At 38.0% G+C, this 26,529-nt stretch overlaps 2 protein-coding genes across 5 annotated transcripts in view; one reads left to right on the plus strand and one right to left on the minus strand.

Annotated features, from left to right (window-relative positions):
* KIF18A (kinesin family member 18A) overlaps nucleotides 1–7,097 on the minus strand; it is a 50,719-nt gene extending 43,622 nt beyond the window's left edge. Inside the window, exons 1-4 of the mRNA XM_034417212.3 lie at nucleotides 6,742–7,097; nucleotides 3,994–4,371; nucleotides 2,649–2,806; nucleotides 1,465–1,569 (exon numbers count right to left, since the gene is read on the minus strand). Coding sequence (XP_034273103.2) covers nucleotides 1,465–1,569; nucleotides 2,649–2,806; nucleotides 3,994–4,321 — 591 coding nt within the window. The 5' untranslated portion in view covers nucleotides 4,322–4,371; nucleotides 6,742–7,097. The remainder of the gene's footprint in view (nucleotides 1–1,464; nucleotides 1,570–2,648; nucleotides 2,807–3,993; nucleotides 4,372–6,741) is intronic.
* Nucleotides 7,098–8,986: 1,889 nt separating this feature from the next.
* METTL15 (methyltransferase 15, mitochondrial 12S rRNA N4-cytidine) overlaps nucleotides 8,987–26,529 on the plus strand; it is a 70,792-nt gene continuing 53,249 nt past the window's right edge. Inside the window, exons 1-3 of one of the 4 annotated variants that reach the window (XM_087877905.1) lie at nucleotides 8,999–9,139; nucleotides 11,138–11,276; nucleotides 11,350–11,458. In XM_087877905.1, coding sequence (XP_087734031.1) covers nucleotides 11,414–11,458 — 45 coding nt within the window. In that variant the 5' untranslated portion in view covers nucleotides 8,999–9,139; nucleotides 11,138–11,276; nucleotides 11,350–11,413. Of the gene's footprint in view, nucleotides 9,140–11,137; nucleotides 11,459–26,529 lie in introns of all 4 variants that reach the window. The other 3 variants (XM_034417211.3, XM_087877913.1, XM_087877911.1) reach the window with 3 other exon arrangements.

Consider the following 26,529-nt stretch of genomic DNA (forward strand, 5'->3'; position numbering starts at 1 on the left):
TTTTTCGATCCTTACCCACCTCCACAAAATGAGTTTTATATCAAATATACATTTCATGATCCATTAAGCAGTGGCTTATTTAGACATTGTTTGTTGAAAAAGCTACAATGTTCCCATCATACAAAAACTAAACAATACAGTGTGGTTCACAATCTACATATGTTACACAATACATTAATTCCAGAAATATTATGGGTGAATCTAAAGCAGGGTTTTTTTAAGGTATGGTCCAAGGACTTGTGGAGATGTCCCCAAAATCTCTGAAGTTTCAAAATCAAAATTATTTACCAAATATTGAAGATATTTGTAAAGATTTAAAATGAAGTCACTCTTCTTATTACTTTTTTTAAAACATATAAGGTTTTCTTGAAAATGATTTTGCTTATGCCAATATTTAATGGGCTTAATATTATTTTTATATCATAACAATGGCACTTAGTCTTATATACCACTTCACAATGCTTTACAGCCCTTTCTTAAGCTGTTTACAGAGTCAGCATATTGCCCACAACAATCTGGGTCCTCATTTTACCAATCTCAGAAGGATGGAAGGCTGAGTCAACCTTGAGCAGGTAAGAATCGAACTGCCAAACTACAGTCAGAAGAAGTACTTTGCAGCAGGGTGGATAAAAATCAATGATTTAAAAAAAAAAAAAAAGATTTTTTTTTATTTTTATCGAATTTATTTTAATAAAAAACTTTTGGGGTAAAAATCTATTGTAAGATAGTTTTCTATTTAAGATACATAAATAATTTAGTTTATTCAGCATGAAATGGAGCTTAGTTATGTAGCATGAGACTGTATATTCTGCAACACTGGGACTATCGGTGAGTCAACAGTGGGTCAAAGGAGTAGCAGAGATGACAGTTGCTCTTTAGAAATTATGATTTAAATCCAGTTGATTTAAATCAAGCCTTTTTACTAGTGATTTAAATCATGATTTAAATCGTGATTTAAATCAACTCGATTTAAATCAAATCCACCCTGGTTTGCAGTAATGCATTTTAACCACTGTGCCACCATCGCTCATAAATATTCTACAAATGCATCCGCTTTAGTTTTTAATACAGTATTGATAAATATAATCCTTACAAACAAAAGCTCTATTATTGTGAGAAGGGGTCCTGAGAGCAAAAAGTTTTAAGAAGCACTGATCTAAAGTATGACCTTTAATGTCTGTTCCCATTTTGTGGAATCCGCATTCCAACCAAATGTTATTTAACCTTAATTTAAGATGAAGGCTAGTTTTTCTGAATTAATTTGGTTTACTGTCTAACTAGTTTTAATCCTTCTGTTCAACTGATTTTTTTTAAATCTATCCATCCATCCATCATTGCACTTCAAATGTTGGTTGTATTCATGTTTTTTTTTAAATCATTGTTAGCTGACTCGAATGCTTAAGAGAAAAAAATTAAATAACAACAAAAAAGATAATAATGGCACATACATAGAAATATCCATACCTGATGCAAGGTTAGCCCATGAACCAAAACTCCTTTTTGAGGATCTTCTCGAACAGCCAATGGTCCTGAATTTACTAATAGGTCACGTATCTGCTCATTGTAGACCTAGGGAAAAATGTCTTTAATTTGGTTTGGATAGCTCTACCACTACATTTGCATTTTAAAATTTGGGAAATGCATAAACATTGTATAGCACACTTGCAAAGTTAATGATCTCATGAGGTGGGAGGGGACTTTTATTTCACCTTTCATATCAGGAACTAACTAGAGTAACCTCACAACCATAATTGGAAACCATTGCTTTAGGCTGTTTTCAGTTGTCAAGAATTGAATGCTCACAAATCAAGTTATTCTTAAGCTCTGATAATATGCAGGTCATTGTGTAATACTGAACTGGTTCATCAGTTCCATTATTTGAGTTAATCCTTCCATCCTTGCCTGCAAGCAATATTGGAAAATGTGAGAAATTGTATCTAAATAATACATTTAAATACACTTGTAGTACAGAAGAATCATTTGCAGTACGGAAGAATCCTCTGCCTAGTGAAATAACAATTTAATGTAGTACAGTGTAATAAAAGGTAATCTTTAGAAATTGCAACCTATTATAAGAATTTATATGCTTTATATGCTTGATCAGTTTAACAATTAAGATACCAAGCTACATCTGTCCTGGATGACAAATGAGTCAATTCAATACATCTCACATGCAGTCTTGTACATGCATATTCTGCATGCTACTCAAAATCCCATGCTATAAATTCCATCTACTTTACGTCATACTACTTGTAGTTAGCATTTGACTTTTAGCTAATATTACAGAGATATGTCACATAATTCGCAAGAGAGTAGAAGGATATCCTCAGAGACACCACTGTGAAGGCAACACTACTACGGACAGAGTAAATAGCATAAAAGGAATTAAAAATAGCAATGCTGTACGTAGCATATTGACAAGATTCCTGGACAGGGGCTAATTCATTAAACTGGACTGGAAGTGAATTCTAGAAAACTAATCTTAAATAAGTCAGGATCAGCTCATAGATAAGTGAGGAAATCAGTCAAAAATAGTAAGGCTTAAATGAATACAGCATGAAGATTAAATGACTAAAAGAGAGATGCTTTTTCTGGAAGATTCTATTTTATTGAAAAAAATTATTGTGCAGAATTTCTTAACTTCTTACCTCAAGATATGAAACTGCAATACTGCAATGCTTCTCTTCTTTCATTCGATCAATTGAATTGTAAAGCTCCATCATAGTCAGGTACATTACTCCAGGGTCTTCAGGGGAACCCAGCATTGTATGAGTCTTCCCAGCTCCAGTTGCACCATAAGCAAGTACTAAATTGTGAAAAAGGACAGGGAAATTTTGAATTGACTGTGACTCATTACCCTGATGTTTGAAGCAAAATATAAGCAACCCATGGATATTTTGCCCATTTACAAAAATGTGGTTGAGAAAATATGGCAGCCAACCATTATTTTATGCAAAAAATAGACTAGCACATCTCTTTAATGAAACAGGTATTTTGAGCAGAACTTTATAATGGCTTCTCTTTTCAGAACAGTCAAGAAAGAACCACAACAAAAGTTTATTGCTCTTAATTACTGTATTTTCCCCCCTAAAAGAGGGTGGAAATTTTGGAGCGTCTTATACACCAAATACAACCATTTTTGCCTCCCGAAACCCCGCCCCACACACCTCATTTTAGCCAAAAAACAGGCCCGTTTTTTGCACAAACAGGGTGCGCAGATTGGGAGGCCTACAGAGTGCTCTTGGGGGCTGGGAAGGCAAAAACACAATGTGTGGGGGTTTGGGAGGTGAAAAACAGGGGCGTTTTTGCCCTCCCAAACCCCCAGCCCCCAGGAGCACTCTGCAGGCCTCCCAAACCCTCTGTGCGCCCTGATTTTGCCCTCCCCAGCCCCCAGGAGCAGGCTGCAGTCTTCCCAAACCGTCTGCCCACCCTGTTTTTGTGAAAAACTGACCCATTTTTCACCTCCCAAACCCCCCACGCATCGCGTTTTTGACCTCCCCGGTCCCCAGGAGCACTCTGCAGGCCTTCCAAACCCTCTGCACATCCCAGTTTTGTGAAAACAGGGACGTGCAGAGGGTTTGGGAGGCCTGCAGAGTACTCCTGGGGACCGGGGAGGGCAAAAAAAATTTTTTTTCCTTGTTTACCTCTTCAAAATCTTGGTGCGTCTTATACTCCGTCTAGTGCAAAAAAATACGGTACTTTTGCTAGTATTTAGGCATTTAGAAATGAGATACCAAAAGTTCCCAACTTAATTTTTAAGATGAGGTAGTATTAAAAAAAAATCATACAACAAAATACTTCCAGTTTGCCTTATTCCCCAAAATCCTGAAAAGCAGCAAAAATGAAAATGTGGAAGATATAAATTTTGTTAAGAGATTTCTGCAAATGTCAGTGTAGAAAACAAAAAAGGCTACTTTTTCTTTAAATGTACTAGGGTTATTCATGTGGGATTATTATGCATACTGATAACAAATGACTACCTAGGAAAGTTACCTGTGCAATTATAGCCATTTAAAAAACCATCTAGAAATATTTTGGTGGTATCTTCAAAGATTTCCAGCTGTGTAGAATGTTCATCAAATATGGCATCAAATACAAATTTTAGATCCTTATTTTGCCTTTTAGTGATATCGCGGTTTGGTAATTTTTTTCCATGAAAGAAACTGACTTCTTCCACTTTGGGATCAAACACCAGTATATGTTTATCAACAACCTGAACCACTTTTTGAAAGTTGCCATCTCTCTCTTTTGGATTTTCAGGACGAACACGGATTACTACTTTAATATGATTGCAGACATTTTCTTCATCTGTAGCAGACATTATAAAATACAGCTATGTTGCCTCAGGTGTATACCAAGTAAATTCTTCTTCTGTTAATAAGAAAAAAAAAAGTTTTATCAACAGAGTATCAAATATTAACAGAGTTTAAATTTGATTGGATTGTATGGATTTTTAGAAAATAGAAAATGCTTGGAACAAAACTTTCATGCTTGGAACAAAACTTTCAAAATGCATGTATTTTGTTACATACACAACCTTCAATGCAATTTTGACACTGGTGTTACTGTGGCAGAAATGTTTTGTATGGTTCTACTTAATATTATGCCTTTTAAATTGACCAATCTCATATTAAGGAGCAACAAACATCTATGACAAATTGTGCACCAAACCCTTTTTCATTTTCTAAGTCAGATATTATAACAACTTATACTTATTTTTCCTTTTTCCCTACTCCATGTCTTCTGATCATTGTTGTTCTATGAATTGTTTAAAATACTAGGACTTGGTTCAATGGCTGGAGAGAATACCAAGGGTAAGTGTTTCATACACTGGTAGTTCATAACAAAATAGTGATGGGCAAATGAAATGCACACAAACTAATATAGCTCTGTATCCATTTCCTATGATAGTGCCAATAGTCAACCTGAACTAAAGGTATGGATGCACCAATTTAATTTGTTTGGCAAAAATAAGGAGGTTGGAACCACAAATTCTTTCGGCAAGGAGAAAGTTCCAGTGGGGTTATCACAAAAAAAGGCCTCTTGTTCTGCATACAAGTTAAATAACTGATTATTATTGTTAAAGTGAGGAGATTCTATAGTTCCATTTTGTATGACAGGACATATGGATTCAAACTGACAGGAGGGAAGTTAAAAAGTAATGTTAGAAAGCATTACATCCCAGAAAGAATAGTGGAAGCTTGGAACAAACTTCCAGCAGAGGTAGGTCAAAGATCAATAACTGAATTTAAACATACTTGGGATAAACAGGTCTAACATCTGATAAAAGTTAAAAAATGAATGAAGGAATGTATGCCAATAAACATTAAAAGAAATTAAAGAAACAAAAACAAATAAACTTAAAAGGCAGACTCGATGGACCACTGGGTTTTTGTCTGCTGTCAGTTTTCTGTTTCAATGTTTTCTATTCTTACAAGATACTCTTAAATATTCTGGGGCTGCTCTGGACTGGACTTTGAAGGTTAATGGACATACAGTATTTTAAATTGGAAGCCAACAGTAACCAATGCAATTATTTTTTAAAATTAGTAAGCAGCCTTTTCTAAATAAAATCCGGTCCTCTATATATCTCTCAAAAATAGGTATTCTTGACACCAATGTGACAATCTAAGGTAATAACATAATTACATCTATCCAGTGTATCTCACTTAGTCTTTAAAACAAACAAAATAAATAGATGTTTAAACATTATTAACATTTTAATCAGACATTGGAATTGTACTTATTATTATTATGGGGAGGGAGCCTGGACTTTAAAATAATTCAACAAATATACTTAACACACCATTATTTCTGTAATATCTTTATATGCACACAGCTTTAATAGTTTAACAAAACACTGCTTAGAAAATAACTATTCCTTAATTTGTGTTTTATAATTGTTTTATTGTATTTTTTGTAAAGTACCATAAGTATTAAGGAAGTGGGCGGCATTCAACAAGTTATGGTGTAGTTCTTGTGGTCCTAAAAATCATCTTAAATGCTAGATATGGCTTTAAGTTAATCTTAGCAAGAGATTACACAGGTCAGGCTATATATATTATAGTGTGGTTTCACTCACACTAGCAATCAAGGGAATAAAATTTTAATGGAACAATTTTTGAGGACACTTTTCAGATTCTAGTTTGCTAGTCAAATTTATTTACAGAACAAAGCAGCAATTTGCAGGAACTGCGGAAACAGCATAATATTTTAAAGCATCAAAGTGAAGGGAGTCTTCAAGTTGACTCCAGGCGGCAGCCTGCAAAGTCCCCGCAGTTTTATACGTTTTAAATCTCGAAAGTAAGGCAGGCTTTCTTGCCGCTCACTTGAAGATACCAAAACATTTTGCTATTTCTCCTCTAGCCTATGCGTGTACACTAAAGACAAACGGCTCACTACATTCGAGAGGTACAATTTCATGCCTGCGTATTTAAAAGACGAACAGTCCTAACTCCCAGGTTAAGCATGGGTAGGCTTCAGAGTTAATAATCCTCGTAAGTAGGCAACTTTCCCCCATTTTACTAGGAATTCCTGCCATGCACTTGCCATCTTGCTCCGAAGGTTTAAAAAACATGGCCCATCCGGTGATTGCAGGGAGCTCAACATACCCCTCCCTACTTTAGCAACAGCTTATGTTTCAGCCACCTTAGCTGATCCGTTATATTTACTGAGAAAGTAGCATTTAGGGCTCGTTTAGGTTCATCGGACTTCATTTTCTCGCAAATATATATTACTCACCCGAACCTCGAATGCCCTTTTTATCGACCGCCAGCTTGCTAAGGCGTCGCCGCCGCCCCGCTTCTTTTGTTCAGCAAGTCACCAAATTCAAATACAAGCGGCTTGCAGATCGGTCGCTTCTGATTGGTTTAGGACCGAGAAACGTCATAGTCGCGCTGCTGATAGGACGGGGTATGAATTTTGGTCTAAACAAGGACCCGTCTTTTCTCAGCACACAAAACAGGCTCGAGCCGTCTTTCGACGAAAGGGAAAAACTAGGCTTCTTGTCTCGATGGATGGGAAGCTGGAAGGAAGAAGAGGAAAGAGATGTGCTTTCAAAACCGGGGATGGGTCGCTTTAGTTTTTGTTTTTTCCCCGTTTTTGTTCAAGGAATCGGGGAGGACAAAGATCACTTTTAGAAGGATTAATAAAGAAGAAGGTGCTGAAGAAGGCGGATCTTTTGGAGGGGGGGAAGGGGGGCAGACCAAATGAAAAAGTTGAATGAAACAAGTTTGGGTTGCTGTCATTTCAATGTAATCAATCTGTGTTTTTCATTCGATGGCCAGATCACATAGAACATGGAGTTGAGTGTATAAGAAGCAAAGACCAATTTTGTTTAATGTGTTCAAGCGGTATAGTTGACCCCAGTATCCTAATTATAGTGACTCAACAGTACTGCCTGCCTTTCGTGGGAATTCTTCCTAATGCAGTTCTGGCCCAACCGTCTCACTGAATTCTTTTTATTCTGCATGTCTCTTTAAGCGTAGATGACTTTAAGCGGTTTCTCTGCGGACTTGAATTGGTTTGCCAGCTAGTGTGCTGAAAGGCGGGGCGTTTCCTCTACTACCACTTTCTAAATGGAAGCACGTATAGGCTTGCCGATGGATTACGTGCGTTTTCATTTGAAAGCCGATACCCTTGAAGTTATGAGTCTAAGGCTTCTGCAAGAGCACCGGAATTCAGAGTATGTGTTGTGTGACAGACACGTGCTCAATCTGAAGGGTACATTTATTACCAAAAGAAAGGAAGGAAAGCAACAGAGGAGCCCTGTGACTGCGCTGTGTGCATTTAACTCTTTACTCACTGTTTTTCAGCCCCTAACTAATGCCTTTCCCCGCATTTAGTTTACTATGGGCGGGGTAATTCGCCTAGCACACACACAAACACACACACATATGCATACATACATATTTAAATATATACCACACTTCCGATTGCTCGAATTACGATTGTCGCCCTGAAGCAGTTAATAGGAAGTGGGAGAGAATATGATTATGTGTAGTACAGTAGCGCGATAGGAGATAATAGCTATTTGTATGTAAATAACTGGGGGAGGGGTCGAGACATTTGTTGAGTGGGTTTGCAATGAGTTTTGTATACTAAAAATTAAACACAGTCCATCATTAAAGACAATTCTTTAGCTGGCAGTCTCCAGAAGTATTGGGGCATACGAGGCTTGGATAGCATTTGATTGTAAATTCGTGAAATTGAGGCTTGATGAGCGTTATCTATAGGTTGACATTTAATGAGTGCCCCATTAGAACTGTTCTTGTCCATGACGGTGTCGGCGAGGGTCCCTAACAGGACATTGTTGCAGTTTTTGAATGGTCAGGCAATTTAAAGAGAGAGAGAAGGGGAGGTTTGGTGCCTTTTATTTTTATCCTTGGGGGAAAAAAAACGTATTTACAAGCAGTCATGAATATCGAATAATTTTCTTCATCAGCCCCTTCGCCCAGCATACACATCATAGAATAAATTAGTATACTATTTCAGGGATGTTAAAGGCTAATAGAATGTACTATCTGCTGGTCATAATTCTTTCACATATTGATTTGGGACGGCCAATACGGAAACATCTAAGATAAAAAGGGACGCTTACGCAAAAAAATAAAAATTAAATAAAGGAGTTAATGCCATGAAGAAAGAGAGCAGAACATTCTAGCAGACGCTGAACATGTGCACACACCACTGTATACTTATTTCGGACGCCAGTCCTGCCGAATTGATGGGAGTTTTTTTTCTCAATAGAAAAAGCGCGTCGCTAATTGTAATTTACAACCGGTACAAAACTCAAGCAGGTGCGTTTATATTTTTTGCCTGGATCTAACACTTTTCAAACGTGTGGAGAGGGGGGCCAGAAACGAATAATGCCTCGCCCCATATATTATGGGTTCCTTCCACTGAATCAAGCAAGTGCACGACGTTCGATTTAGTTCGTTGCCCTTTGGGAAAGCGGAACTGAAAGCGGGCGAGGCTTTGTTGCAGGGGGGAAGCCTTTTGGCAGCCCACCTGCCTCCGCCAGTTGCAACGAAGAACCTAAAGAGGCGGAAGCCTCGTCTAACGCCTCGAAGACCGCCTTAGAATGATGTCTTCCTAAAACCTAGGACGGGTGAGACAGGCAATCGCTTGGGGAGAAAAGGTTCGTGGTGTTCTTCAGATGCATACATTTCCATTCCTACAATAAAGTGTCCTTCCCTTAGGACTCCTGATTGCAAAGGAAATGGCGATGATGGTCAGATAACGGTATTCTCCCACCCCTTCCTTCCCTGGTCTCCATAGTGAATAACGTCAGCTCTCTCTCTCTCTCTCTCTTTTTCTTTTGCATTTACGAGAAAGCGTTGTTTTTGTTGAGCTCTCTAAAAGCACCTGCCAAATTAAAAGCTCCTTGCAAAAATAATGGAGGTATAGATGAATAAATGATAAGTCCCCAAATGGTCTTAAGCCCAAACAAAGGATTTACCTTCTCCGCGCTCATAAAAGTGTCAAACATATTTCTTAATTATGGGCCAAACGAGGCAATTTGGCAGTCACTCTGGAACTTGAATGATGATGAGACTTGTGTGTTTTATGGGTTAAAAGCAGTTGACACAACAGTTGTAACAGATATTAAACTCGTCTTCAAATGACTTAATTCAGTCAAATAGCAGCTTTTTTCCCTCTCTTCTGCCTCTGTCAACAAGTGACTCTTTCCAAATATCTTTTCGGCATCCTTTCACTTGGAATGCATTTCATGACCACATAACAGGATGACATTTAAAATAAATTGGTGAAAAGCTAGAGGACTAGTTATTGGTCTCTTACAAGTCTGTTTCATTATTCCTGTTCTTTTCATGAATGTTTAGATGAGACAAATTGTGAGTATTTGCTCAATTGCAAATACTGTTTAAAATTTCCATGGAAGCTGGAATTTGCTTTATTATAAAGGGCCTTGACAATGTTTACTCTTGTAATTTTTGCATGCTCTTTCTTTTCCTTGAGAATAAATAAAATCAACTTCGTTGACAGGGATATTACAAACCATCTATTGTGCATTTAAGGCAAAGTGAGAGGAAGCTTGAAAATGATTGATTAAATTATATATAGTTTAGGAAAATAAGTATATTCTTAGCTCATCCATTGAAGCTTGTTAGAGGAAGATGCCAGGTAGATTTAAAAAATACGATATAAAGTATGGATTTTTTTATCAGAAAGTGATAGAAGTAACCATTAATTTTAATTATTTTCAAGGGAATTTACTTTTTCCTTCATTTTTTATTGGTGACTATTGCATTAATAAATATTTACCTCACTATTAATAATTCTTATGATTATAAGTTGCAAAGTAATTGGGTGGAGGCTGCCATTATGATCTTATCCTATTTGGCCAGGATTATAAAGCTGCTTAATATCATATATGGACTAGATAATTGTTGGTCCTCTTCATCTACTAATAAGTGGTCATGACTATACTGCTGCTTAATCAATAATGTAATATATGGACCTCCTAATATCCTTTCACTCATAGCTTGTAATAGCATTTTTTTAAAAAGGCAAGTTGTACTCAGCACTCATGCCCCCCCCCCCCCATTTTAAGCAAGAACTCAGGATTGGGGAGAGGAAGCATTTTAATAATGATTTTGACTGCTTTTATGAAACTTCTTAACCATTTTGAGTGTTTTATGGATAGGAATTGGATTATAAATGATAATAAATAAAATACATGTAAAAAGAGTGATAAATCTAAAAAAACCCACCAAGTCGAGAGAAGAATATCAGTGCATATATAAGAACACAAATATTGCTAATAGAATATCTTGTGGAATAAAGAGGTTTTCAAAAATGTATGAGATGTAGAACTCTCCAAGGAGAGAATGCTACAGCTGCAGAGTTTCTATAAATAAAGTGTCCATAATTAAATGATGTACTATATTTCAGTGTTCTTATCTATCTTTAAAATTGTGTCTGTAATTATTTGATTCTAATAAATTATTTCAATATGTTCTTTTTTAATGAATGTAAACTTAAATAAGGATTAGCAGTAGTAGTAAGTACCCACATGTAATGCTAGCACTAAAAGCTCTCAATGGTAACTTAATGATGGTTCTTTTTTATTGACTATTGTATAAACTAATTTTGATTTCTGATGTTTTTTTTTCAGATAGATAAATGTACTAATTTGTTATTAGTATTTGCATCCTGTCCTTCAAGCAACTTTGTCTCCAACATGCATTGGCTTCCTTGTTTACAAAAAATCTGCAATCAATTTACTTTGCATACTTTCATTCCAAATTGCTTAGGTATGTCAGTAAAATGCATACATTCTTCATTAACAAGTACATGTGAAACTGAAAAGAAATCATTGCATTTCAGTATTAGTGAAAACTTACAGGATGAAATACACAGCGAAGATAGTCAACAGTTACATAAATCAGTTATGGTGGAAGAAGTTATTGAATTTTTAGCACCTCAAAAAGAACAGGTAAGTTGGAGTTTATTTTCAAAGCAGAGAAACATTTTTGAAAATATAAATGACAAATTATAATAAAGACATTCTATTTGTAACCTGACATTTTAGATTTTTGTACTGGATTGTTTTTTATACTATTTGTGTAACTTTTTGCCATAAGTGAAATGCATAGTTGTATGTATGCCATTTTTTATTGAAACAATCTTGAGAGAAGGCAATCGTATTCTGAATTTTGAGCAGTATCTATTAGCTGATAAGAAATGTAAAGTTTACCTACAAAGTTAGGTATGGTTAGGATATGAAGACCTGTCAAAATGCCCAGCAAGATCATCTTTGTAGGGAACCTCAAAACAGTTGAATCAAATCTGTCAAAGTAACCTTTGTCCTGTGTCCAAGTTGGAAGGAAGTTTAAGAATCATAGGAAAATTTGCATCTAATCTTTAAGAAGTTATTTGGTTGTAACACACTGCATAGCCTTCTTCCCAAAGAGAAAATAAATTATAGTTCTAAAACTGGCCTAGCCCTTTGTTGTCTAATGATAATGAAAAAGTAAATGAACATATCAATGAGCATATCCTACCAGAAGAGAAATACTGATTATCTAGGATAGTTTCTGCTAAGATCTGCCTTTTCAGCAAAAGCAACATTTTTAACAAAGGTAAGTATTTAAATCTTACAGAATGTATCTCATAACATTTTGTTTGAAGGAATCATTTCCATGACCTTTTAGAGTGAAATTCAAATTAACCTTATTCAGAAAACTATTTTGATTCATATATTTTGTCTATTGTTTTTGATTCTACTACCACTGCTACCTAATGGGATTACAAATAGTTTTTCCAAGCTTTTTTACTATTTTTACCATTATTTTTCCTTATGATCATGTTTCTACCTTTAGTGAGTTGGCTTTTGTTTTATCTGATTCACTTACCCTTAGACTGATAATTGTTTGCATTTTTATGGTGGATTTGGAAAGTTGTATACTGTACTGTACTGTATATAAACTTTTGTATTTGCATTATTTTAATTAAGTAATCACTTAACTATTTCATTGAATTTACTGAACTGGTATTCCAGTCCATGACTTCAAGCTTCTTATCAGATTAAAAAGTTAGTGTCCACCCAAAGCAAATGCAAATGTATGTTCAGGTAATGTTTCTGTCTGAAAAGAAATGGGAAATAATCTTTTAAATTAGAATTCCAGGATAAACAACCATCGGTTTAAGTTAAAATTTCCTTTATGAAAAAAATTAATTATTTTTAATATGTGTTCAGTCTTTTGATTAGGGACATTGCTGCTTCAAAATGTTGAATAGCATTTTTGTACCTTAATTTATAGTTCTATGTATTTAAAGGTAAGTACAAAAAGTGTAAATTTGAGCATAAAACCTTAGATTTGTTTGAAAAATTAAAATGTCCATTGCATATGTTTGTCAAGAACATAGTATTAGAAATATGTCAAGAACATGGTTTGAACATGGTTTGAAGTAAACTACATCAGATGTTCCAGCCATAAATGAAAATGAAGAAGTATAAAGAAGTATGGTAATGTACCAGTATTATATAGCAAGGAAACAAAGGAAAATAGGAAACATAATTTGATTTGAAGTAGTGATGAAATGGTATCTTCAGCAATATTCATATAGCATTAGCATACACAGGATGAAATAGCAAGTAGTATTGTAGAAAGCCACATAGGCATGCATTTCAAAGCCACTGATGGCTGTAGTAATTTTGTAAATGCTATGGAATTTTTAATAAATCAACCTTTGGTGAAGCTTTGTGTGCATTGATGGAGATGATAGAGCCTTTCAGGAAAAGTTTATATAAATTCTTGATGATGTTCAGACATTTGAACCTGAAAGTTCAACACCAGGATAAAAATGAAGAAGAGAATGGCAGGAATTTTAGCTACCATATAATTCTTAAAATAATTTCAGAATAACTTTTGAATAATTGTTAATGGATTTGACAATAGATTTATTGTTTGTTTTTCAAAAAATAACCAGAAAGCTTATTGGATTGCTTGAATGATGAAAGAGCATCTGCCTATGAAATATTTTGAATCATATCCAATTCTTCTTGATTTTATGTGTAGGAAAACTGTATTAGCAAACATGAATTTCCAGTTAGCTCTTATGTATTTTTCCATTACTTTAGAATATTTTCCACTTTCCATTTCCTTTTGTGTAGTATTCTTTGAAGTGTGTTGTAAGAATGAGTCACATTGATTGTTTTTATTTTCAGTGAAGTTCCTGCTGCAATAAATTTGAAGAAATTTAATTTCTGAAAACAGCACAACTATGCCATATTATCTAAGGATTCTTTTTTTAAAAAGCATTTTAAGGTTTCTTAGTTCATTCAAGAGTTCTGTTCTAGTGTATCTATAAACTTTGTCAATATAAGGTGCTGTAGTTGTGTTAATGTTTTGTGTCTATACCGTACCTATAATTATATCTCTCCCTCATACGAAGTCATGGGGATGGAGGGAAATGTCTTCTACTTTCTTGATGGAAGAAGATTTCTTCTTTCTTGATGGGAGAAACAAGTAAATGCAGGAAATGATGATGTGTAGACATGCTGGTACTGAAAAAAGACTGGCAACGCTGATCTTAACACATAGAGCCTGTTAAGGGAGATACTTGTATTGAAATCATATAACCTTTATTTCAGTTTCAATATTGATGATAATCGAATATTTAGTTTATCTGGTACCAAACTAAAAATTGATTTTAATATTTTTGTGAACATTAGAAACTCCAGACTGACAAAATATCCAGTTTTTGGAAGATTAGAGGAAAAGTGGGAGGAAAGTAAAAATGTTGAATCTCTGTGTTGTTTCCTTCTGCAGCACTGAGTGAAAAGAATCAATGTATAAAATCTTTGGACAACTACATTCCTATTCTAAAATGTTGTGATTTGTAGTGATTTCTGTAGCTTAATTTCAGCAGACATTCTTCTTCATGGCATCTTTCTCACTTCCCAATTTCTTTTATGTCCCACAGCTTAGGTTGTACATTTTTACTTAAGGAAGGTGTGCAGCTTTTATCAAGAGGAGTATTGTAAAGCATCTAATCTAAGGACCAGGACTCTCTTTTTAATGATACTAAGTTAGTTTGCTGGTATTACATTGTATCACATAACAAATTATAGTATTTCAAGAGCTTGTTTATAATCCTATATTTTAATATGCAGTGCTTTAGGGTGACTCAGCTTGTAAATGACTTTGTGTACACTTTCTTTTTGTGGTAAAGCATTAGTCTTTGCAATTTTTTTTGGGCAAAAGTAGTCACAAGAAAATAATCTAACACATTTGAATGAAACACTGATCCCAGAAGTAGTGATAGATATAAATAGTTATATACTCTTCCTGGTATTGACCAACTTTATAAATATTTGAATATTGGGTTATACAGTGTGATTCAGATTTTCAATTTCCTGCTACACCAAGTAGAACAAAATCAGTTGAATAAAAGTAACTGAGATATATGCCACTTTAGTTTAGTAGTTTATGTGAAACAATAGCAGAATTAATTCAAGAGTAGGAAAATATAACCAATTGAACATATTTATTAATGGAACTTGTATGCCGCCCTATCTCTAATGGACTCAGGGTGGCTCACAACAATTAAAACAAAGCAAACAAACCATTAAAACAAAAATCCAAGTTAAAATTAACAAAAATTCAATAAAACCCAGTTAAAATTCTATTAAAACCCTCATCAGTCCAGGGCAGCCAGGTGAAATAGCCACATTTTCAGGCCACGGCGGAAAGAGCGAAGGGTGGGGGCCAGAGGGAGTTGATTCCAAAGGGTGGGTGCGCCCACAGAGAAGGCTCTCTCCCTGGGGTTAAACAGCCGACACTGGCCGACGGCACCCTGAGTAGGCCCTCCCTGTGGGAACGCACAGGGCGATGGGAAGCTGTTGCTGGCTGCAGATGGTTCGCCAAATATCCCGGGCCTACATATTGCACTATGCTGAAGGCTAATCCTGAATTGAAAGGACATATTAATTATACACACATTCTACTAGTGGGATTCAAATCCCATCACTACCGGTTCGCTCGTGGGTGTGCACATGCAATGCTTCTGCGCATGCACAGAGACGTCTGGATGGGTGGGCAGAACCTCCCGCTGCCACCGCTACTAGTTCGCCCAACCCGGGGTGAACCAGTAGCAACCCACCACTGATACATTCATACAACATACAAAGTTATTTGTGTGATCATAACATAAGTATGATGTAACATGTTTCTTAAACTTAGTAGCCTGCAGTGGGAAACCAAATAAAGAAAATTCAACTTTTCAAATTATGGAAAGGCCTTAATCCACAACAAACTGATAGGATTGGATCCTGAATTGTGTGGAGTACAACTTGAGAATTGAATGATTGCAAATTTAAGAAGGTGAACACATTTTTATAGATTACTCTTCTTTACACTTTTATCTGCATTGCTGAAAATCTTGGTAGTTTGACATTTTTATGGAACAATGAGTAAATGAACATTTGACAAATAATAAAAGAGGAATCAGTTAAAAAGCACTATTTGTCATCTCAAACTTCCCCTTATCACAGAAAAGAATGTTTAAATTCATGGAAGACCAACTCTGGAGACAACCTGATCAATTTTTGTATCCCAATTGTCTTCTGTTTCTTTGAAACTTGGTAATTTAATGCTGTAAAGTTGTCAATATTTTTTTCTTAATTGACTTGACTGAAAACATTATTAGGATGAAATCTAGCTTGAGTTCAGTCCATCTTAAATTCCAGTCCATGACGTTTTCTCAACAACAATGTGAAGGTTGTGTTCCCTTGCCAAATGGTGTAGTGGCTGAGATATTAAACTAAGACCAGGAGATCTCAATTCAGGTCTACTATCAACTAAACTCTTGAGTCAATCCCTGTCTTTTAGCTCAATCTACTGCTCAGACTTATAGTTATGGGATAAATTGAAGATGGTAGTAGTGCATATAGACCTGGGCTTCCAGAGAAAAATGGGATATAATGTGTCCTTTCGGTGAGTGCCCCTATTATGTGGAGTACTCACCCACCCACCCCGCCCAGTGTAGCAGGCCCTTATCTTTTAGCTCCAGGATAGAGTGAAGGGAACCTATAGATGGTTGTTGGGCAAATTTAGGAGATGCATAGGAGTGCTGGATATTTTAGTTTTAATTTTAAGTTTATAATTTTATGGTTTGTAGTTTTATAAACTATAAAGTTTTATAAACTTTATTGATCAATAAAGGCCAAATTGGTAACTAGGAATATAAGAAAGATGTAGAAAAGAAAGCTGTAAACAATTTATCACTTATGAATAAAAGCATATATCACCAACAATATTACATATAACTAACTTTTACAAGTAGTTTTACAAGCCTGAAGCCACTTATAAACATCTAGTCCACTTAAAACAGTGATGGCTAACCTTTTCGGGACTGAGTGTGTGCATGTTCAAATCCCCAAAATTCAATGCGTGTGTGGCCCTGTGCATGCGCGGTGCACATGTGTGTGTGCGCTTTGCCCCATACATGCATGTGTGTCCCTGCACATGCTTCACCGTCCGCACATGTGTGTGGACCCCCCGTGTACGCCCCGCCTCTGCACATGCATGTGTGGGCCCCCCATGTGCGCCCCACCTCCACATGCACCCTGCCCCCACGCATGCACACCAGAGACCCGAAGACCAGCTGGCCGGCATGCATGCACGGCAGAGCTGAACTGGGGCGATAGCTCACGTGCCCACAGAGAGGGCGCTGCATGATACCTCTGGCACGCATGCCATAGTTTTGTCATCATGGACCTAAAACATTTGTTGAAACAATAACAATACACTTTCACATATACACATCTTTTTGAAACAGACCCAGAAATCTATTCTGTTTTCCCATTATTATTTTTGTAGCAATATTACAGGATCCTACAACATCACTCTCAGCATTAGAGGTTAATGCAGCTATTCAGCTTCAGTATTAAATAGCACAATTCATCATCAGTGCTTTGAGCTTTTGTAGTCCTCACTTCATTCAATAATTCTTCAAAATATAGTGGTGTGAACAAATGCTACAAACATTAATTTTTCAATCCTGGTTTCAGGAGAAGTCCATAAAGATTGACGGAACAATCTTTGCAAAAAAAGCAAATAAAAATCTTATTTTAATCTTGATCTGCTTCAATCAGATATTGTCGTGGGATTTGATTTCAATTTTATTTATCCCATCACACAGACTTCTTCAACACATAAGAAGCCTCATTTTTAGATCCAATAAGAAAACAATTTTCCAAGTCACTCTCTTGGTTTATCATTTGTATTTTCCTTTTAATTCTTAAAACTTCATTGAGTTTCTTTTGTATACACAATGAAGTATCCTTTCTCAAATTACTTTTTAGCCTGTCATTTGTAATTCAATTTTTTATTCTTTCTCTATATTGTCAAATAAAATTTGTTCCACATCTGCCATTCCTTGATAAACATATTTTAGATGTACTCTATCCATGGAATTAAACATCATTATATCATTGTTGATATTTTAATAACTAATTTCTAATTCCATTCTTTAAAAATCTCCTGTAATGTTTACAGTCTTATTATGTATCATTTTGTAAATCCTGACATCAAGGTCAGGTTTGCATTTTTTATTTTTCTTTGCTTAGTATCTTTAATCCCGGTTCTAAATCATAAAGTAAGTGTTCCTTGTTATGACTGACCATAGCCACATTTCCCACAAGAAGTTACTTATTTTTATATGGTAGTTAATTCCAAAATCTTATATTAAAAGTCAATTGATCAATTTGGACCTTTGATCTCTTTTTTTTAAAAAAATATTTTTATTCAACATTTTTAACCTTTAAAATCACAATTACACTGTTACAGCTTTCGGTTATCGGATTTTTTTCTTAATTTCAACTTATCTATAGGCCTATTGTTTCATACATATACATTCTTATTTCATAGTTACTTATTTTTATACTATATACAATATTTACTTGTCTACTACTCTAAAATATACATTTTATCCATTTATTTATCTTTTTTGTACATTCACTATACATTAATTTTAGACTTCTTTTCAAGCCAGTTATATCACCTGTTCCACATCTCATAATACACTGTTTCCTCTCTGTCCCTTAATTCCATCGTTAATTTGTCCATTTTTGCATGCTAGAATATGCAGAAACGGACCTTTGATCTTTCTATAACTTTCTTAGATCAGACTTTAAAGCTTTTTGATGTTTATATAATTAATTTTTCTATTGCTCAGAATTGAAAATAAACTCGCATGATAAAGACTTTCAAACCTGTTGGTCCAAAGTCTCTAATACTTTTAACAAAGTTAAAGCCATTTCTGAAGTGAAGTTTGCAAACTTAATATTCTTTAAAAGTCTCTGCCGCAGTTGCAAGCAAGATGGGTGATCCTGTAGTCTCCCAGTTCTCAAACCCATGGAAAACAATTGTCTTTCATTCTTGCAAGGAATAGCTGTTCTTATATGGACTGGTTCTAAGGAACCAGCCTACCCATTAGTTCCTTAATCTTTGCTGCAGTCATTAGCCCAGTTTGCATAGAGCTCTGTGTGTGTATATATGTGTGTACCAGGGGTGAAATGCTCCCAGTTCGGACCGGCTCGGGTGAATAGGTAGTGATGGTGGTGGGCAGTTCGGAGAACCGGTAGCAAAAATCCCTGCCCCACCCCCCATGCCCAGCTGAGCCGTGCGATCATCAGAGCCTTTTTTTTTCTTTTAAATGGCTCTGACCAGCCAAGCTCTGACGATCCCAGCTGAGTTGCTTGCTAATCAGGCAACTCAGCTTGGATCGCCAGAGCCATGTAAAAGAAAAAAAGTTTATTCCCCCCCCCCCGCCCATCAAGCCTCCAGCTTGCTTACCTTAGCTGCTGGTCGCAACACGCTTGCTGTAATACCTACCATCTATTGCATCAGCAAGCAACTGAATCTCCCTGACTGCAATCATCAGTGAGCAGCTCTATCTGCAACTTTAAGACTTGTGGACTTCAACTCCCAGCAAAGCTGGCTGAGGAATTCTGGGAGTTGAAGTCCACAAGTCTTAAAGTTGCCAAGATTGGAGATCCCTGTTCTATTGGGTAAGTTTTTTTCTCCTTTGGGAGCTTTAAAAAAAAATAGTTAATTGAGGTTTTTTTTTAGTAGTTCTTTTTTTAGACCTAGCCATTTAAAGTTTAGGAAGTTTTAAATTTAGCTGTTTTTATATAAAAATAAAAATAAATAAAAATAAAATAATATTTGTGCAGCTTTCTGAGATTTAGTGTGTTTCTGTAGGGTTTCACTCTAACTACACAAACACAAAATCTCATGAAGCTGTATGTGGAATTTTGTGTGTGTAAAGTGTGAAAGTTGGTTATTTAGGCTTTTTGTGGCTTGTGAGGTTCCTGCTTGTTGCAGGGGCCATTTTGGGTCTAGCACAGCTGCTTTTACACTGTGGGTGAGCCAGTTGTGTTGTGTTGTATGTGTGTTAAGTGAGAAAGTTGTTTTTTTGGGCTTTTTGTGGCTGTGTGAGGTTCCTGCTTGTTGCGGGGCCATTTTGGGTCTAGCACAGTTGCTTTTACATTGTGAGTGAGCCAGTTGTGTTGTGTTGTGTTTTGTAGGTTAAAAAAGGGCAAAGAAGTGACATTGACTTGGCCACGCACACCCAGTCACCTTACCACCAAGCCACCCCCACTAATTAAGACACGCCCACAGAACCGGTAGCAAAAAAAATTAGATTTCACCCCTGGTGTGTACATTTATATGTACACACACACACAAATACACATTTTTCAAAATTCTTCATGTATTCTAGTCTCATATGATAAAGATGCAGGAGGGTGGGGTTTTTTTGAGCCTCAGTGGCTATTTTTGGTAACAAAATAGAACTTGGGAATGAAATGAGTTAGATATTCATGGCAGATTTTTTTCTATCAAGAATGTGATAGTGGCTCAGCATACCATATAGACCTGAATTCAGCAGATTCAGAAAAGGATTTTGGGTGGGATGAACCAAGAAATCTCACTCCTGCATTAAATCTTCTGTGCCATCCAACCTCCGGATATAGTCTATTATATCATCTTTTCAGATTCTCAGTTAAGCAGAAATGTGAGGCATCTGGAAAAGCTAAGGGCTGTTTTCTCCTTTATTGGCTGTTTTAAGGCGGTAGTGTGGAGATGGGAGGGGTCATGGTAAGAGAATGAAAGGATTGTTTGTCTTTTCCCATCCCTTTTAAAGATTTAATTGACTAAACAGGGATTATATGTCAGTAATTCTTTTGCTGCAAATTAACCCATCCTGTAAATAGCATGTGGTGAACTCTCCAAGGTCCTGATAGTGCCTAGTTCTATTGGGTCCAGATGTATTTTTTCCCCTTCTATTCTTGAATAACCAATTCATACATTGGGTACTCAGCATGACTATTTTATGATGGGATTGAACAGAAGTAGGCAAATTCAAGCAAAATATGTCCAGCAAAGACTATTGATTATTTTGATTATATGTAATTTCCAGACTCAGTATTATTATGATATTTGAATGCTAGGTTCTGGGGGAAAGATCAGTATGACCATTTTGCTTTTATGTTGTCTCCTCCCACCATGGCTATGGTGGAAAATACATGTTCTGTATATTTTCACAGTTTTTTTCTTTGTAATGCATACATACACAAATACTTTACATACAAACATGCTTACATTTGTTTGCACCTTAAAATGTTTGAAGAGGCTTCAAATTCTCCCTTCTCTGAAATGTATGGGATTAACATTTTCAGTCTATTTTCCTATTTTGCTTATCAATGCCCATCGCACTAACTTAACTCTAATTCTTTAAACATAATGTTTGACCCTATATTTTGTTTTTTTTTAAAAAAAAGAGATAATATATGATAAAACATCAACATAGTATTGTCTAGAATGTATAAGGCCATATTCTTTTATCCCTGAAGCCATAAAAATTCAGTAATCATGTTGAAGCAAAGGCAAAGAGAAATGTTGGTCAAACAAAAAGTTAAGAAACCATAAGACAATATTACAAAACCAACCATGGGTAAAAGGATTGTGGTTCTTGTAGCACTGGAAAATGTTAGGAAATAAATTGGAAGTACTGAAATGCATGAAAAAGGAAAAGTATGGCAGCATTTTTCTTATTTAACAAGGTTTGGATCTGAAAACAATAACACCATTAATATAACAGAACAATTAAAACAAAATATCTAAAGAAATACTTCCATGGGATTGTCAATCAGTAATCTGAACTGACAACTGTATTTTAATTAAATTTGAGACTGTTACCAATTAGTCTATAGCACTACAGGCTTCAAACTGCCTATGACTCAGTGTGCTGAGTCACCCAACAAAACTTTTCTTACCAAAGAAATATCCAGGCACCCACAAGGATAAAAGATCAAAAGAAAAGCAGGTTCACTGACCTGCTTTCTCAGACCTTTCCACTAAATTTCAATTATCAGAAATGTGCAATGACTTTCTCTCCCCCACTTAATTCACACATTTTTTTTGTCAGAATAATTGCAGAAACATGACTTTGTTGTTACTAAAAAGTAAATACTTCACTTTAACAATAATTTTTATAAAGAATTTTGCTTATAGCTGATACTTGAACTTGTTCAAAATGAAACTTAGTAGCTCATGAATTGTATGTACTTTGGAAATATTTTCAGTTATCTAAACCTAGCTTTTATATTTCATATTACATTATTTTTGTTACCTCTTTATTGTATACCACCCAGAGTTTCATGACTGCAACAAACATTGTAAACAAATGAATAAAAATGACTCTGAGGATGTCTGTGTCCTTAAAAACATTGTTGTGAGGGATAATGAAAAAGCATGGATGACATGAGGTTCGCAAGATGTTGAAAGCATAGAATGTGACTTAAATCCAGTGATATCCTGGCACTTAGGACAGCTAGAGCTAATTTGAAAAGTGCCATAAAAAGAGCAAAGCAAGCCCATTGAACTTATGTACAGTATACAGGGTGGAGGTTCAAAAACTATCCACGTGGTGCTTAAAAAACAACTTGCACCTGAACATCAGCAAGACCAAGGAGATGATGTTGGACTTCCGGAGGAATAGAGTGGAACCTGCCCCACTTTACATCGAGGGGGGCTGTGTAGAGAGAGTTTCCTCCTTTAAATTCCTGGGAGTCCATTTCAGCGAAGACCTCACCTGGAATTATAACATGATCCAGGTGGCCCAACAGAGCATGCAAAGCGTGTGCGCAAAGCGAACCGGTGGTAACACCGGTTGAAACCCATCACTGGTGAGTATGGCAGAAAAGATTATTGATAGTTCACTTCCTTCTATGCAGGACATAGCATATAAGCAATGCTTAAACAGGGTCCACAGAATTGTCTGGGGCACTACACATCCTGTTCACGACCTACTTTTCCTTGTTACCTTTTGAGAGGAAGCTTCATGGTATCTGAAGCAGAACATCTAGATTCAGTCAATTTTATTCCATATAGTAGCAATCTTACGAACTCTCAAGATTCCTCTGTCCTCTGTGTATTCAAAATTGACAGTGATTAATATGTATGTATGTATAAATATGTATGGGTGTAGGTATATATGTGTTATGTATGTTTTTTTTTATTTACAAAGTTTATTTTCATTTTTAAAAATACAATACTTTACATATATACATACAAGGTTATTGCAACTAACGTACACAAATATGCGCCTACACCACTAATACAATCCCTTTCATTTTTCTCTCTTTTCTTTCACCCAATTATACCATGAATTCCAACATTCTCCATAGTGTAGAAATGGGAGGTGCCAGGCTGGGATATTCTATGCTCTAGCTCTATGTCCTGAGTTGAAAACTTCTGAAGATCCGCCTCCCTGGTGACGTCTCTTCAGTTTTTTTTCAACTCAGCCTAGCTCATGGTTGCAATCCTTGTAGCTCCTGAGCTGTGAATTGAGCTTAGTGATATTCCCCTGGAATTTTTTCTCTTTATTTTATTTTATTTTTAGAATTTCTCTTTGCTTTTAATTTTTCCTTTCCTTTTCTGCGTTTATCTGGCTGATTGCTTGCAGGTACTGGCTGGGGAGGGCTCTCCGTTCGCAGATTGAGCTGGGGGGGGGGCTGGTTGGAACACTTCCCCCAACCTCCCCAGTTTTCTCAGCGGCTGCGGGGTATTAGCTGGCAGGCTTTCGCCCCGGTTTCCCCAAATTTCAGCAGGAAGGTGTGAGGAGCTTCGTGGCAGCCGCGGGAGCCACGCAGGCTGTAATTCACCTTGCCGCGGTGTCCCTTTGATCCCCGAATATCAGCTGTTCGGCGGAGCGGGTTTTTTTGCTGCTTTTGTGACTGCAGCAGCCGCGCCAGCCTTGAGCAGCCTGGGCGCTGGCTGTTTCTGCTAAAGTTGACAGAGGAGCCTGTGGGGTCCGAAGAGAGCTGTGCCAGCTGCCAGGGTCACGCCAAAAGGACTATTTTTTGCAGTGCGGGCCCTTGGTTGTTTTCGTTAGTCACGGCGGCCATTGTTCCCTCGCAATTTTGGGCGGTCATTAAGTCCGGGCGGCTTAGATTCCCCCAGCATTTTCTGTGGTATGGGCTGGTAGGCGCTCCGCTGGAGCGGATGGGAGCCTGGACTACTGGCCAGCATTACCAGTGTCTGTGGGCTTGCTTGGTGGCCTGACCTGACCTTCTTGGGGTCCTCAGCTTGTACCTTTATTTAAACTGTGACAGTTACGAGAGGCCATTTTGAAGATCACAGTGGCCATTTTGTCTGCATTTCAGGCCAGTATATCTGACTTTCTTATATTCACAGCTTTCTCTTGGGACCTTTCTGCCCCTTTCAGGGAACTTGTGGTTTAAATTTGCCTGGGGGGCTTGATTGGAGACATGGGGGATGCTGACAGGCAGGCATCCTTTTCAGCTGAGGGATCTTGGTCGTCTCAGCATGACAGAGGCAGGGCTCCTTCCAGGCAACGAGCTGCTAGCATTGCGGCAGCCAATAAGATTAAGGCCAGGGCTAAGGCTCGTACTGGCCTTTCCAAGGCTGAGGAGAAGACCGCTCAAGTCAGACAACGGGCCTTGGACAGAGAATTTGCAAAAGCCTCTGCCACTAATCTGGCTCAAGAACCCCCTCCGGTTCCTGTATCTACCCACCATCTGCCTGCACAGAGTGCGGAAGTAGCGGTTCCACAGAATTTGCCCGCGCCTGCCGTGGCAGGGTCTTCTAGGCCGTGGTCTCCAGATGTTTGTGCAGACTCTCAACCTCTCCCAGGTCCTGCTGGGGCACCGAGTGGACTGCCAGAGGCCACCTTTACCCCCACGGCATCGGGTCTCCGCCAGGGTGAGGGGGGGGAGCAGGATGTCCCCAACTTTATGAAATCCTGGGTGGAGAAGGCAATTAGACGGGGCATTGCAGAGGGTGTGCAGTTACAGTCACAGGTGTTTGCCCAGCTGTATGCCTTCCGTCCAGAGATACAGCCTCAGACATATATAGAGGCTCCTGAGGAATACCGGGACCAGGATTCCCCTTCTCCATCTGAATTGGCAGATTATACTGAGGATTTTCACGGGGAGGGAGATTTCTCTGATGTGGATCAGGACCTGATCCCTAGGCCCTCATTTAAAGGGTTGTTTAATCCGGCCCTTTTGAAGCCACTGCTGATTAAGGCTAGAGCTACAGCGCGTTTGGGTCCAGACCCATCGCTCTCAGATGCCAAGGTGGGTGTGGAGAACAGGATGATTTCCTGTTCACAGAACAGGCGGTGGAGGCAGACACAATTCCCATTCTGGGAATGTTTTTGGATATGATACATAGACAGTGGGCTGCCCCAGCTGTAGCTCCCTGGGCTTCGGGTATGGACAATCAATTGTTCACTGTTGATTCGGACATGCTTAACCTGTTGGAGGTTCCCAAAGTAGACGCTCCGGTGGCGGCGCTCATCTCATCTTCGGTTTTACCACCTGACGCGGAGGACGCCTTGAAGGCGGAGGATCGACAAAAGGAGACGGCGCTTCGTCGAGCACACCTGGCGGATGCGTGGGCTATCAGAGCTTCTTCATCAGCATCCTTCCTCACCAGAGCGTCAGTTCAATGGCTTCGCCAGCTGCAGAGCCATTTGGCACTGGATGATGTTCGTGCCCATCAACACCTCTCTAAGATTCTAGCTGCGGCTGAGTATACGGTGGATGCTACCTTGGCGGCCGCCAGGTTCTCTGCCAGGGCCATAGTCTCCTCCGTGACTGCTAGACGTATGCTTTGGCTGAATCTTTGGCGCATGGATGGAAAGAACAAGTGGAAGCTAGCTTCAGCCCCATCTGAGGGAGGTTATCTGTTTGGGCGGGCCCTAGATCCTTTACTTATAGAGACTAGGGATAAGAGAAAGGTTCTCCTGTCCCAGGGCAGATGGACTGACTTCCGTCCTTCCCCTTATTACAGGCGGCCCTCCTTCCGTCGGGGGAGCTGGGCCAAGCTTTCCCCGTCAGCAGCGGCCCTTCCAGTACTCTAGGCCTAGCTTTCAAGCCGATAGACCGACCTTCTCCCGTGGTCGTCAGCAGCCGCCCAACAAGTCCTTCAGGGGCTCTGGCGGCAGAGGGGCTAGGAGATCGAAGTGACTGTCTGTCTCAGGCTCCTATTGGGGGCCTGTTCACGGACCGCTGGGACGACCTGACATCAGACAATTGGGTGAGGGAGACAGTAAGAACAGGGCTCTCCCTCGAATTCTTTTCACCTCCTCTGGGGCGTTCCCTCCGTTGCCACATTTCTGGAGACCCGTCCAGGTGGGGGCTCATGGAGTCGGCTATCCAGCATTTGCTGGATATTCGGCCATTCAGCCGGTTCCACCGGGGCAAAGGGGACACGGATTCTACTCTGTCCTATTGTCATCCCAAAAGCCTTGGAGGGGGGAGGGCAATTCTAAATTTAAAGGGACTAAACCAATACATCGTGTACAGGAGATTCAAAATGCACTCCCTGCATTCGATCTTAGCTGGGATCAGGGAGGGAGATTTCTTAACCTCCATAGATTTGACCGAAGCATACCTCCACGTCCCTATTCGACTAGAGCATCGTCAGTATCTGAGGTTTTGTTATTTGGGTCACCACTACCAATTTC

Source organism: Pantherophis guttatus, chromosome 1, assembly GCF_059756535.1.
Source record: "Pantherophis guttatus breed Tessera chromosome 1, ASM5975653v1, whole genome shotgun sequence".
Lineage (NCBI taxonomy): Eukaryota > Metazoa > Chordata > Lepidosauria > Squamata > Colubridae > Pantherophis > Pantherophis guttatus.